Source organism: Ciconia boyciana, chromosome 12 (genome assembly GCF_034638445.1).
Source record: "Ciconia boyciana chromosome 12, ASM3463844v1, whole genome shotgun sequence".
NCBI lineage: Eukaryota > Metazoa > Chordata > Aves > Ciconiiformes > Ciconiidae > Ciconia > Ciconia boyciana.
Genome location: NC_132945.1, coordinates 20,063,681 through 20,077,432, shown reverse-complemented (window position 1 = coordinate 20,077,432; position 13,752 = coordinate 20,063,681). Strand labels below are relative to the sequence as shown.

The following is a 13,752-nucleotide window of genomic DNA, read 5'->3' as shown; positions in this document are numbered from 1 at the left end:
TGCATTTGCTTGTGCTCATCCCACTCTTCAGTGTCTCCCCAGGAGATAGATCAAGCATCCTTATACCAGCTGTCTCCCACACATAAGGCTATATTGACCCCTAGTGTGTCTCCATCGGAGGAAGCAATTACATCAGAGATTATTTTTTTTTCTCTGACTCAAATCCAAAAAATACAGAGATTAGTAGTTAGCTTTGGAGTGGAAGGTCAGGTGTAGCTCACTCCCTTGCTTCTTAATCCATGAGCATTTTGCCAAGAGCATCACTAAAAGCGCAGCCACTTTCTACCAATGTTTTCCTTGGGTCTTACCATTTGATTATCAGCTCTGGAACTTTAATTTCAAAAAATGTTTTTTAACAGATGGCTTTGGGGAATGATGCATTTGAAAATCAGATGCAAATAATAAATTGCTGCCATGTTTTCAAAGTCGGTGGTCTGTGTCATCTGTAAAATTGGAGGATGAATCACAATGGACACATGCCGGTTTACCTTCTGGGACATGTTTTGCTGATAAGTACTATGAGCATTTCCTTGACTTTTGGTGGAGATTTTCCTTCTCTAGTATTTTTATTAGAAGTGTTTACAAGATGAAGGAGCTGAGTCACTTTCAGGGCTGATGCTTGTCCACTGGCCCAGCTGTATCTGGAATGAATGCAAAACTGTAGAAAGGTAATAAAATTATATATAAGGATTACAATATATAAAATTATTATATATTGTATTCACCTCAGTTATATAAGCCTCTGGACAAACATTTTAGTTGAAATGGATGAAGTTACGTTATTATTTTCCTGATTTCTGTTGCAGTTGAATGAAAAGCTTTTGTATTCAAAACCTTACTTTATACCATTTAGAAAAACCGTCTTTAATGAGTGACTTCTCATGCAACAGAACTCTGTAGATGTTGAGTATAGAAAAGCAGGCTTGAAAATCTCCATTGTTGTTGGAACGCAATGCCCTTACAAAATAAACGGAATGCAAGATTTTTTCCCCCCTTTAAAGAAAGAAAATGTCCAGATTACGTTTGACAGGGGAATGGTTAGTTTCATAGTGAATTTGCAGAAGGGTCTTCTCCAGGATTATAACTGTCTGGGATTTCTTTTTGAAAGTGAAACATTATATTGCTTGTAAATACTTTACAGTTGTTGAAGTTTCTGCTCCCATTTTGGCAACCAGTTAGAAGATGAAACAGTTGTAAAGATGGCTCTAAAAGATCCATGTTAATATGAGAGGGTGATAGCTATAATCAGACTTGAAAACTGGCTACAACACTGGAAACTTCAGCTGTTTGGAGAAAAAAAAATAATGAGGGTTTTTAAACAAAAAACATAATGTTTCATCTATTACACAGCTTTTTGCAAGGTACTGTCAGAAGTAGAAGAGTAGCTGCAATCGTGTTGTCCTTTCAGTCAATGAATGAATGCAGCCAGTCATGAAAATTTGTTTCCAAGCTATATGCATACCTTTAAGGTTGTGTGAAATCTTATGTATGACACAGGGACACTTAAGGATAAAGTGAGAAGCTGTCTAAAAGCAGGTCGTGCGATTAAAGAGTGCACGTTGTCTGTTGTGAGTTATTTTGGTTTTTTGAGATGGACTTTTAGTTGATTTGCTTGTGGTGTTTCTAAAGGCTTGGGTTGATTCATGGTGTTATATACATACACTGCACAACATGCATTGATCGTAAGGCCCACCTCCTACAACTACATCATCAATACTTTTTATAATATCCAACTATCTGGTAGCATGGGGTTTAGTATCCTAAATACTAATCTAGTCAGCAACTTTAGTACAATAAATACCTGCACTAGTTGGCAATGTGTGTTGAATTTAGCCAGAGGGTTGTGGTAGAGAGTTGTGTGAGGCTTATAAAGCTGTTGGGCAGGTACAAACTTGATAAATAGTTGCGCTAAATGGTATAAATAACACAGTTACCTCTGATTTTGGAATCATTACTTTAGGTTCTATAGCTTATAGCTCTGTGTGGCTGCAGAATTAGGGCAATGTTTTTTCTTCTTCCTTTGGCATATACCCAGCTTTGATAGAAAGTAATGTAAAGGAAGAAGATTCTTTGCCAATATCCGTAGTGTTTTCCAGTATTATGTGCTGCAACAATATGTGAACGTGGTCTTAAAATTCACTTTTATGTAAGTTTCGTGTTGTCTTTTTCTATACAAATGGACCTATTTTGGGGTGCATAAACACCACCAAAGGCAGTTTCTTTTTAAATTAAAAGAGCAAACAGACCATGCATTTCTTTTTCCCTGAGGACACTGTGGGTTCTCTGCAAGCACTTTTCCCTACAAGAGGGTGCAATAATTCTAGTGTTCCCTGTTGTTAGTGCTGCCACATCATGATAGTGGATCTCACGGATATCGCTCTGCTGCCTATGCACTGGCGTATCGTGAAGTTAATGCAGAGCACTTCCTTCCACTTGACAGGGTGCAGGGAATGAAAACCTCTTTCCCTGGGCACTTCAGCACTCCCATCCAGAGCATGGCCTCTGACAGAGGAGCACATGCCTGCCAGTAGTTCAGTTCCATGCCTGCATGTGGGTAGTGCCTACAGCCACATACACATTATTTATGCCTGCCTAAATTTAGTCTGTTAAGAAATACATTGTGAATTTCAACAAGCAGAAGAAACAAAAATAACAAAAGCTTTTACACAAATTTGTATTGTTATGTATTAAAGGTTATGAGTGGCCTAATAGGATCTGGCTATGGAGTTGTTGCTTTGGAAGGACAAGGGTCTCTGACAGGATCCTAAAGATCGGGAAACTTTGTCAAAGTGGATAAAGTCTTTAAAGAAATTAGGGTAGTGTACAGTGTTTTATAATACTTGTTGTAATACTGAGTATTTGAAAATTGATTGATGCTTATCACTCAAATATAAAGTGACTGGTCCAGTGCACTGGCCATTTGGATGGTTGCTGGAATAACTGTAGGATACTTAAAGTCTGAGCGCTGCCAGGCTTTGCAGGCTGGGGAGACCCGGTTGAAGCATAGATGAGGCTGATGCTGATGACTTTCCAGCCAGTAACGGAGTCCTGGGCAGACATAGCGAAAGAAATGTTCCTTCTCTGTAGCTGCAAAGATAAAGCTTTTGATTTTCTAACCCACATGGAGCTATTTGGAATTTTATTACTCGTGTTTTCAGAACCAGGTAATCACCCATTCTCTGCTTATGAATTTTCTAACCTGCTAACATGTGTAATGACGTCTGTGGCTATTTGTATGCCCCAAATATAATAAATAGAATACTTGGCAGCTGTCATAGGCAAGTTTGTACTCTGGAAATCCTTTACTGGGAGAATGTTTCCCTTCACAGAAATTGATTATATTATTAGTCTGAGTGAAAATTACTTCAGTGAATAAAAAGTCTGCAAAGTCTATCTCCAAGTTCCATCCAACGGATAAGAAATGCATGTTTCCTCAGATATGAGTCACACAACCCTTCTATAGTTTGAAAGATATCAGCTCATTTTTGCTGTGTGTATAAAGTGGAAGAATTTACTTTTAACATTTATTTTGTTTTGTTTTAAATCTATTTTTCAAGGCAACAGTACTCCTGTCTCACTGGCAGGAATGAAAGCAGGGAATGGGTATGGGACAGAATTTGTGTCAGTCGGAATTTGCCACTAGTTTCTCTAGGCCAGGATTTCCTCCAAGTTTTGTAACTTCATGTATCATTTGAATTGGAGGAGGGTTGATTTCTATTACTAACTATCATTTAGTCTCAGCTGCCAGTTAAGATATTTGCCAGCTCTATGAAATGAATGAAAATATTCAAGGACATTGGTTAACCGAAGAAGTCAGTGAACCCTAAAATGAATTAGTATCTTAGCTACAAATTCACGTTTAATAGCTCCATTTGAAAGACCTTTTGTGCAGTAAAAGATAAGCTTGTGGCTTTGTGTTGTGTCCTTGCTCATGTAAGCTGTAAATAAACTGTCCGGTTTTAACTACATGTTCATCAACTGATAGACTATTCAGAAAGAAGTATCTACAGCTTTGTGTAATCCTATCAACAAAACTGAAAAATATCAGAAGACAGAGCTGTTCACAGCCAGATTCAAATCTGTTAACATCAAATAACGAGTATGTGACATTCCTACTGCTGTTGTGTTTGGAGGCCAGTCATTTCTGTGGGACTGTAAGAAGAATAAGGTGGTACTCAGGACAGGAAAAGGGCTTAAAGTCTGGCTTTACATGGGGTTTATGAGTTAATATTTAAACTCTACAGATTCTTACTTTTGAATGTGTGTTTTTTACACTCTAATCCTGTTGCAGTCAATGAAAAATGCTTTTCCAGGCTCGTCACAATTTTACACGAGATTTTAATGTGGCAAATCATAGGAGAAGTTTGTAGGTGTAGAAAGGGGAGACCTTGAGGATAGTTTCCACCAATTTTTATTTCATTAGGTCAATTTTTTTTTTCTTCACTGCTTTGCCTTCTAGATGCTTTTGATGCTAATGGCTGGAACTGGTCTGGATGGGAAGGTGATGCTTTGGCATGAAACGCTTTAGCAATAAAGGAAAAGTGGCAGTCACCGAGTCCTGTCTCATACTGTGACTGGCCACTGTGTCGTATCAATCTCCATTGAAAGGGATTACCAGTTCATCAAAATTGTTAAGTCTCTTGCCTTTATAACTGGAAGGATGTTGTCCTCTGCTTAAAAACTTAATTTCTCCTGCATATATTTATGGAAGCTTATACATACTTGCTTTTGTGTCAGCGTTGTCCTTTCCTGTAACTAGTTAGTAGAAGACAACCCAGTGTCCCAGTGTTCCGTCCCTGACAGTCACCCATAGTGCTGGTTTATATACTCTTACCACAAAGAGATCTTCCTGTTGCTATGCCTTCTCAGTTACTGACAGTCAGAGGTGTAAAATGCTCCTAAGCAGCAGGGTGGTATCCAGAGCGTTGTTTAAATAACGTTTTTCACTTCTCTGGCATTTACCTTTCTGATGAATGTATAGATGGCCGTTGTATCACCACCAAGTCTTCACTTTGCTGGCCCAAATCGTGCTCTGTAGCAGGAAGGCTCTTAAATCACACATGTCTCATCAGAGGGATTTTCAAGTTCTGTGCCTGTGCAGAGTTCATCTTTCTTGAAAGTAAGTGACAAAAACTGTGCACTGTATTCCGGCTAAAATTCTACATGCTTGTACCATGTCGTTAATATCTCTGTAGTCACTCTTTCTCTTGGATGGGTGTACAGCTATGAGGCAGTATGATGATGTGGCCTGAAAAAGACGAGTTCTTGCGATATGTCAGGTGAGGCAGTTTGCTCAGAGGCTTGTGTCATTCTTCTGTTTGGTGGGACTCAGGACTTTCTCCTCATCTGCTGCTTCCCATTGATTACCCACCTCCCAGTTTGAAAAAAAAATCCTATTGTTAGTTCCTAGGCTTGACCTAGCTCTTAATACTATTAAAAAAACCTGAGCAGATAGGGCAAGTCAAGGTTTGGGGAACCCTACTAAGAAAAAAGTTGATATTCTTCATGGGAAAAATGTGGTTGTATTTTAATTTTATCTGATGGTTTGCTGACATGATTAATTTTATTCTCACCTGTTGAGTATTTCGCTGCCAAACAAATCCCAGCAACTGTTTTCATACAGTCTAACTGGCAAGACTGTCACTTTATTTCTGCTCCGTGACACCTCGTGTTAGGAAGAATTACTGAATCCATTTGCTGCATCATGTTATGCTGTCTTTGATGGGTCACAGTGCCATTTCTGAGTGCAGAGATTGCTGTGGTTCCTGGTTTATAATTTTTTTTTTTCAAGGATTTTTAGCCTTGAAGAAGTTCTTTCATGTTAGTAAGGCAACTACGTATTAACACATGCATAGCAAAGTAGAATCTGCTGATTTCAGGAGGAGTTGAACATGTGGATAAGAGTTTTCAGAATTGGGCTCTAAATTCTGTAATACAACAACTGAAAGAATAATAGACAAAGAAAATGTTATAATGAATTTAATTCCTAAAAGCCACAAAGGCTAAAAAGAGTAAGGTTAACACAGCAGCATTACATGGCTCATGAAGTAAACAGAGATACTATGTTTCGCTAGTTTTTTCACTGTGAAATTTTGCAAGGGTGTCTGAATGTCTGTACTGTAAACATAATTTCCTTATTAGTCATCAGCAGATAATAGGGTCCTGAAATATATGAAAGATCTGTATTTGAAGATTCCAGAAGTTTTCATTATGCTCCATTTCCAGCTTTTGATTATGAAGTTTCTTGTTAGGATTTTGCTCTGGACTGGAGCAGTCCTTACCTGGAGTTGGGAAGTAACTGGAAATAAGGCTTGGGGAAAAAAAATTCATCCCTGCCTATGGGGTGAAAGTCTGAGATTCTTTCACTTTCTGTTTTATCATCATCAATTTTTTTTTTGTCATCACCTTTTTTTCCTTCTATTATTATGGGCATGCCCCTTTTTTGGTGTACGGTACATCCTCTGATTTTGCATGCTGGCATTCCTTAGAATCCATTCTTTTCTAAAAGTTTCCAATCTATTTTCCCATTACTGCCACTGCTAGTTTAACTTCCTCATGTTAAAGATGATGTTTTTAACCTTTCTGCTGTCTTTTCCCAAAATGTGCCCTCATCACATGCCTCTGCTGGCTTGTGGGTTCACCCTCCTAGCTGATTGAAATCACTACCTTCAGCCAATAGATTTCAAGTCTTCTGCAGTTGACCCATTGATACAGAGCAGAATTTTTGAGGCAAAATTGGGCCCCCACTCATGCATCTGAACTGTGCTTCCTGGAAATCTCCCACTGAAGTCCTGCATTAGTTGGTTTACTCTTGCCTGTGCTGCAGGTACAATTTTATTTGGATTTGCAGGCAAGGCCTTCAAGATCATTTGCAGCTATTCTGTGGTCCTGTGTGTTGCTCTGGAGAAGCTGGAATGAACATGAGTCTGGGACACCTCTTATGGCATCACAGCTGTTAAGTTTCTTTACTCTCTTTGGCTCCACGCCTGAACAAGCTGAAGTCAACGGAAAGATTCAAATGGCACTCCATCTGAACGAAACAACTGTGCATAAATGCTTGATGGAGGTACACCAGAAGCAGGAGAGGAAAATTGTTCTTACACTGGCTCTTGTTTTGAATGTCTTTTAAAAATAGTTTCTCACGCATATCAATACTGCTCAAATAAAGTGGATTTTCCTACATTGAAATGCTAATGATTCATATGTAAGCCCAAAATAATTAAAATCAGTATGTATGTTACTTAGTTTACATTACAGCTATTTAAACCTCAGAGAATGTACTTTTTAACAGTGCTGCTATTTTTTTTATGTTTTCTGTTTTGAAAACCTTGGTCTACTTATAGCCAATGAAATTAAAATAGTTCAATTTATTTCTGTTATAATGGTGGCACTTACCACTATAACTAGTACCCTTATTTCTTTAATTCTTATCGTTTCTGAGAAGTTGTATTCCTCAATATGAAATATATCTCAGAGCAGTTGGAAAAATCTCTTCCCTGAATACGTACACAGAACAAGTATGAAAGGTCCATGCTTACACGTTCAGATTACAATCTATAAATGTTCGAATGACCTATGCATTCATGCATTTGAATGGAAAAATGTATTCAACCTTTTCGGAAGAGACCACTGTGGTCTAGAATCTTTTATGCAGCCTTTAGATTTGTATTCGTAAATATTATGCACATGGCTGTTTGCTATTTAAGTAGCCTTGGAGTGTCTGATGTCGGCTACTTCCCCTAAATAAAAAGCTTAGGACATGTAACACCTGGTTTGGAGCCAACTGGCTTTGGTTTACTTCCTTTCCAAATGCTTTCATTCACAAGTGAGCAAAATGACTCCTCATGCTGTGAAAAGGAACCTAGAAATATATTGTGAACACAATTTTACACAAAATAGGGACATATTTTCAGTTTTTAATAAACGTCAGTGAGAGTTTGATCCAGCTCCTGCTAAATTCAATGGAAAGATTTCTTTTGACTTCAGTGGGATTTTGACTGGAACCATATTTGCTAACCACAGCACTGTGGGGAGTAGCACGAGCAGCGGGGGTGGAAAGAATCATTGCTTTTTCTCCAGTCTTCTGCCACTGGGTAGGACTTGATTGCCACCAGAGATGGGGGATTTCTAACAACATGAGGTTCAGTGCTCTGAGGCAGCAACTGTTGCAAGGCAGTGACCTTAGAGGAATCCAGACCTGCAATGAAATAAAGTTTCCTTGCCATTACTCACTCTTAGAAGGCAAGCGGAATTAACAGAACCGTAGGACCCTAAGGCTCATGCAAAGGACTGTTGGAACAAAGAATAATCTGGAGAAAAAATTAATTGGAAGTTGAAATCTTTCAAGAATTTAAGGTTGAATAAATATCTGGGAAGGCATAATCTGATTCCCTGGAGGCATAAAGCTATCTGCTAAGAGTGTAAAGGTAAGGTTAAGTGTCAGGAATAGAGGTATACATTGGCTAGCAATGAGTCCAAATTTCCACTGCAAAATATGCATATAATCATGGCAAAAGGTGTGTCTTGGTGCACTTCACTCTCAAGTCTTCTTAGAACCAGATCCTAAAGTCTTAATAATACTTGTGGTCAGAAATGACCTCTCAGCAGTGTGTCTGTTAAGACAGGGACCAGTTTTTATGTACTGAGCCCTTGCCAATGTACATTGCAGACTCAAGTTCATGCTGATCATTCCTTGTCTGAGCAGATGGTTTGGAGATGCTCTTGCAGTCTATTATATAACCTCTAGATACAATTTTTCTGCTGCTCTTTGTTTGTTTTTTTGTTTTTACCTTTACTGCATTAAGCTTACTTTTATTTCCTGCTGCCCAGGGTCAGAATTGCCTGCATTGTGTTTCCTGTTATGGTGCCTCTCTTGCGACGTGTCACTCTTTCCCTGTTCTGCTGAAGTATTGTGTTAGATCCTACCATAGGATGTTAATGAGTAGTCCAAAAGCCCCATATCTAATGGGATCTCATCAGAACAAAATTCGTAAAAAGTCTGCAAAAGTACTGTTTGCTTGGGTTTTTTTATACTTGATGCTTCTTAGAATTGCTTGAAGGTTGTTATGACTATTTTGCAGCAAGAGATAACGCTCCCTTCAGGCTAGGGATGTGTGGGAGGTTGGATTTAAGGCTTTTTGTTAATATCTATTCATTCTATGCTGCTTTAAAAAGAGGTGTTTAATTTAGCAAAACAGTGCGAACATCAGGGTGTATAGAGGTTTTTTTATTTACCTTTAGCAGAAAGCTTAGCAAGTGATGTCAGACTAGTTACTTTCTTTGAGAAAGCTGATGCAAAGAAGTTCAAAAGTACATGAGAAACTTGTGTGAATTGCCTTTCATTTTTCACGTTCCTCACTGACAGATGTCAGGAAATTTTAAAGGTTTTGAAAATATTTTCCATGAATGCTTTTAGTAAGGAAATGTTCAGTTCCAGTCTGAACTTGTTGCAGCACTTAGTTTGGTCACCTTGCTATGAGGAGCTTAAATGTTTATTCCATTCAGAGTGTCAAAACCTAGGGACTGTACCTGAGCACGCTTGACAGTGAAAGACAGTTTCCTTAGAGAGGGGTGTTCTTAGTGAGTGGCTAATTACAATGCTAAATTGAACTTTTTTCCAGGACTGTTATGGTGTTGTCGGTAGTGTTGCAGGGCTTTTGGCAGCCCAGTATTTTGAGCCTGTTGAGTGTGGGACGGAGTGGGTCAAACTCTCTAAAGTAAACTCATGTAGTTGACTTTCAGGTGCTGTCACAATCTGTATTAGCTGGGAATAAGTTTGTGATATAGGGACTTCAGATTTACATAAGTATTGTAATTATCCTTGACATAACTAATGCTAGTGCAGCAAATTCAGAATATATTTTCAGATTAAATCCAAATCCACAGTGGTTTCCTACTGCCTTCCTTGCACTTCTATTCTTAGCTAAAAATACCACCTTCTCTCATCCAGGAATTTCTCTGTTCTTGTGGCTCAGGGGGTGCAGCTTCTTGCTCTCAGAAATGTGCAAGGATCACAAAGTTAAATTTGTCTTGGTAGTTCTCCATTAATGTAGAGATACTTGGGTATGCAGGATGTCTGAGGCACAAGTTCTAATTATTGATTGTGATCCTAGTCTAATAGTGTACTGAGTATCTTAAAACTTCATCTAGTTTTATGGGTTTTGGTAGCCCTAGAGAAAGCACTCATCACCTTGCAGAACAGCACCAACTTGTATAAATTCACTTGTCCTCAAAGGATTTATAAACCAACTTTTTCTATCTATTTGGTCATTCTGAAAATGACCCAATTATGGAGAAGTTAAAATGTAATTATATTTTGACACTTATTTCCCAGCAAACTCACAAGGCAAATGTAAAGTAGGTGAAAAGTGCTGAAACAAAGCATTTTAATTAAAGAAGATCTTCAGCTGACAAATAGTTATGACATTCAATTTTTTTTTTTTTTTTTTAATAGGGTGGAAAGAAGTCTTACAGTGGGCCATGTGGGGGCCGCGACTGCAGCGCTGGATGCAAATGTTTTCCAGAGAAGGGTGCACGGGTAAGTTTGTTTTCTGTAATACAACTAGTCCTTGTGTCTCTTATCAATCTTTTTATAAATAAATAAACAAACCCCAAGTTAATATGTGTAATTCTCAATCTAATGACCTCATGAAACAAGAGAAATGATGAAGACCAGCTGCATTTCAAATGTCCCCAGCCAAGATTTCAAAAGCTGTCCTAAAGGTTTACAAATTGCTAGCTTTGCAATGAGTCTTCAATGGAATCTCATTTCTTTGTGATCTGAGCTCTAGTTCAAAGAAGTCAGATATTTTTTTAAGTAGATTACAACAATTAAAAAGGAAAATCAAAGTAGTGTGGGCTTCCACTACAGATTTTGCCCAGTCCTTACTGTAATAGCTTCTATTTGTTTGTGGAAGTGTTTTTGACTTTGGTATTTGTTTGTGAAGGAACAAAACTCTAAATGAATCTAAGCATTTCCCTTTGAGAAAGTCTTTTGTTTAGCTCAAACCCCTCTCTCTGAAGTCTGCATTTGAAGCAACCAAATGTTTAAGCAAATTTTCTGTAAAAATCATTAATTTCTTTTGATTCTATGAAAGGATTATAACTTTTATCTTAATGCAGCTGGTTATTTCCTATCTTAAGGTAACGTAGAGCTGCTGACTTCACTGTGCCTTCAATTACAATGTTAATTTTTGTCCAGACACCATCTACTTAATATTTTCTCTTAATGTCTTTAAAGTATTTTAGCACGTATCAAAATGAATATGATAGATTTTGCTTACGGAGATGAAAGGAGGAAAGAGCTGCATTGTAGGTACTTGAAGAATTAACTTGGAAGGTCTTAAGGAGAAGGGAAATAATACTAGTTGTTTAATAAAGCAGTTATTCTTGCTGAAATCATATTGAAAAGTCATCCTTTGAGGGAAAACAAAAGAAATTAAGTCTTATTTAAACACTAGCAATCCTGATTATTTTTTTCCTGTGTATTTCAGTGACACAGTATGAGTAAATTCAAGGTATCACTTTCTAGGACTGAACTTAAGAGAATGTTGCTATTTAGAAATGACCGTCAGCATGGGCTTAAATGTTTCCCTAATTGCAGACAGACTTGAGCATGAATTCTTAATTGATAACTGATGATGTGTTTCCTCTGGAAGTATAAAAATTCTTTCAGATCATCATGTTGCAGGGTGAAAACATGTCTAAACAGATAGGCAGAAGAACTTTGCAAGGAAGTTCTCATTGTAACCTAGAATATGAGCTAAAGTCAATTGCTCAACACCTTTTGTGATTAGATACAGTAAGGGACAGACCTAGTTTGGTTCTGGAACACAACATCCTGTAAATGCTTTGACCTTTAGATAGCAATGAGCATCATTCTCTGTCTCTTTACATTCCCGGGTTTCAACTTGATTGTTTGAACTGGCCACAACACTGTTGACCTTGCGGTTTGAGCTCTTGGCATCTCTTTTGTTAAGATGTCACAAAGATTTTAGGCTGTTTTCATTGCTGACCTGAGAACTCATTTGGCTTTTAGCTTGTTTCTTATGTGGCTTGTATCAGTAGGCATTTTCAGTCCTTTAAACATGTGTTCCATCATACTGAGACTTGTCCGTGGAGTAAACTGTCTGCTAGAAGTGGTAATCTTTCCCTTTTACAACACTACTTCTATCAAGCCATGCTGAACCCTGCTAACACCTTCTTGGACATCTGCAGGCAGCTACTGGAGTCCTGCCATGCCAGAGGATAAGGAGGTGACTGGCTGAACTGGGAAAGGGGATGGTGTGATTATGTATCCTGCAGCACAGCTTGTTTCTTGGAGGAGACTGTACAGCCTGAGGCTAATTCCTTGGCTTCCTGCGTCGCTTCTCCTCTATTGCTGCAAAACCTTTAAGTTCAGAACAGGCAAATGGGAGATGGGACTTTGCCGATGCCCTGAATCCATATTTTGTTTAAAAAAAAAATGTTTCGGCTGTCAATTTTGCACAATTAACCAGATCAGAACAAAGCTAAGCTTTCTTTTTAAAATAAAGAAATAGCTAAAAAGCACAAGAAAAATGACAATAAGCTGACAGCTCAATGAAAATAATATAGGCAGTGTCCTTAAATGTCCTTCTCCCTGGGTGCACTTCTGATCAGATCAAGCTGTGATGAACTTCTTTCTGACCAGATACTTTAAAAAATTTATTTAGGCAATAAAAATGTCAAAAGTGCCTAAGACCCACTGCCCAATTAGTGAAAGATATTTCTAGAAGTGGGATGTAGGCATGTAGAACCCCCATGTCCTCATGTTCTTGTTTTTGCTATAGACTGTTAGTGCATGTGCAAGATATTTTAAAAAAAAATAAATATATATAACCTCCTTATCTTTAAGACGGAGCTTGGTAGAAGACTAATCTCTATAGAGTGAGTCATCTCTTTGTGGAACAGATTGGGATTCTTTTTAGAAGGAAAGGTAGTACAGTGTTTGTCTAGCAGCCACTTAGGGAGTTCTTCTAGCAGAGTGGTCAGGCACATCTACAAGAGCAAATTTCATTTCTGTTAGTCATCCCAATGGCTTGCATTAACTTTGAAAAACCATAATGCTAGCTGGTACCCATTTTAGGCTGTTCAGTGAAGTTTAATGTGATGCAATTTACTGTGAAGCCTGCACAAGAAGAAATCTGTTATGGAAGCAGCCTTCATCTTATCCAGTGATTCAGAATTGGTCCTTGTATCTATTGGTAAGTTAATGAAAAGCCTGGCTCTATGTAATTCAATGGCAAACCTCCAGGGCCACATTGCAGCCGTTTCCCCTCTTTATCAGGTCTGTTCTTGTAAAGATTAGTGGGTAACTGTCCAGTGATTTGTGCAGAAGTCCAGTTCTTAGTGGTGAGGTGTTACCTTCACTGAAAGGTTCCAGCTAGGACCTTTTCTGGAGATTTTCTCAGAGGTCAAATGAAAAGATTAAACTGAGTTTGTGGCTCTTACTACTTAAGTGCACAAGATATCTAGTTAAGCTTGCATGTCATATGACAGTTTAAGAGTAAACGTAATAGCAGGAGAAGCCCACCAAACTGATTTTGACCAGTTATAAATCTAGGAATTTTGGATATGGTTGTTCAGTTCCCCTAAACTGCATTGTTAGAACTTACACTGACTTTAATGTGAAATCTAACATAATGCTGTGCACAGAAAATGCCAGGTAGCATCACAGGGAATATGAGAGCCCTTACCTACAGCTGGAGTCTCTAGGTGAATGTGTGGGACTTC

General features: G+C 38.2%; 1 protein-coding gene across 4 annotated transcripts in view; it reads left to right on the top strand.

Annotated features, from left to right (window-relative positions):
- The window catches only part of COL4A6 (collagen type IV alpha 6 chain), a 143,399-nt gene that overhangs the window by 41,173 nt on the left and 88,474 nt on the right, over window positions 1–13,752 (top strand). For 3 of the 4 annotated variants that reach the window (XR_012044712.1, XM_072876683.1, XM_072876684.1), the window contains one exon: window positions 10,454–10,537. Coding sequence is in view for 2 of the 4 variants with exons in the window: in XM_072876683.1 (XP_072732784.1) it covers window positions 10,454–10,537 (84 nt within the window). In the remaining 2 variants the exon portion in view is untranslated. Of the gene's footprint in view, window positions 1–10,453; window positions 10,538–13,161; window positions 13,224–13,752 lie in introns of those variants that run through there. The other variant, XM_072876685.1, reaches the window with a different exon arrangement.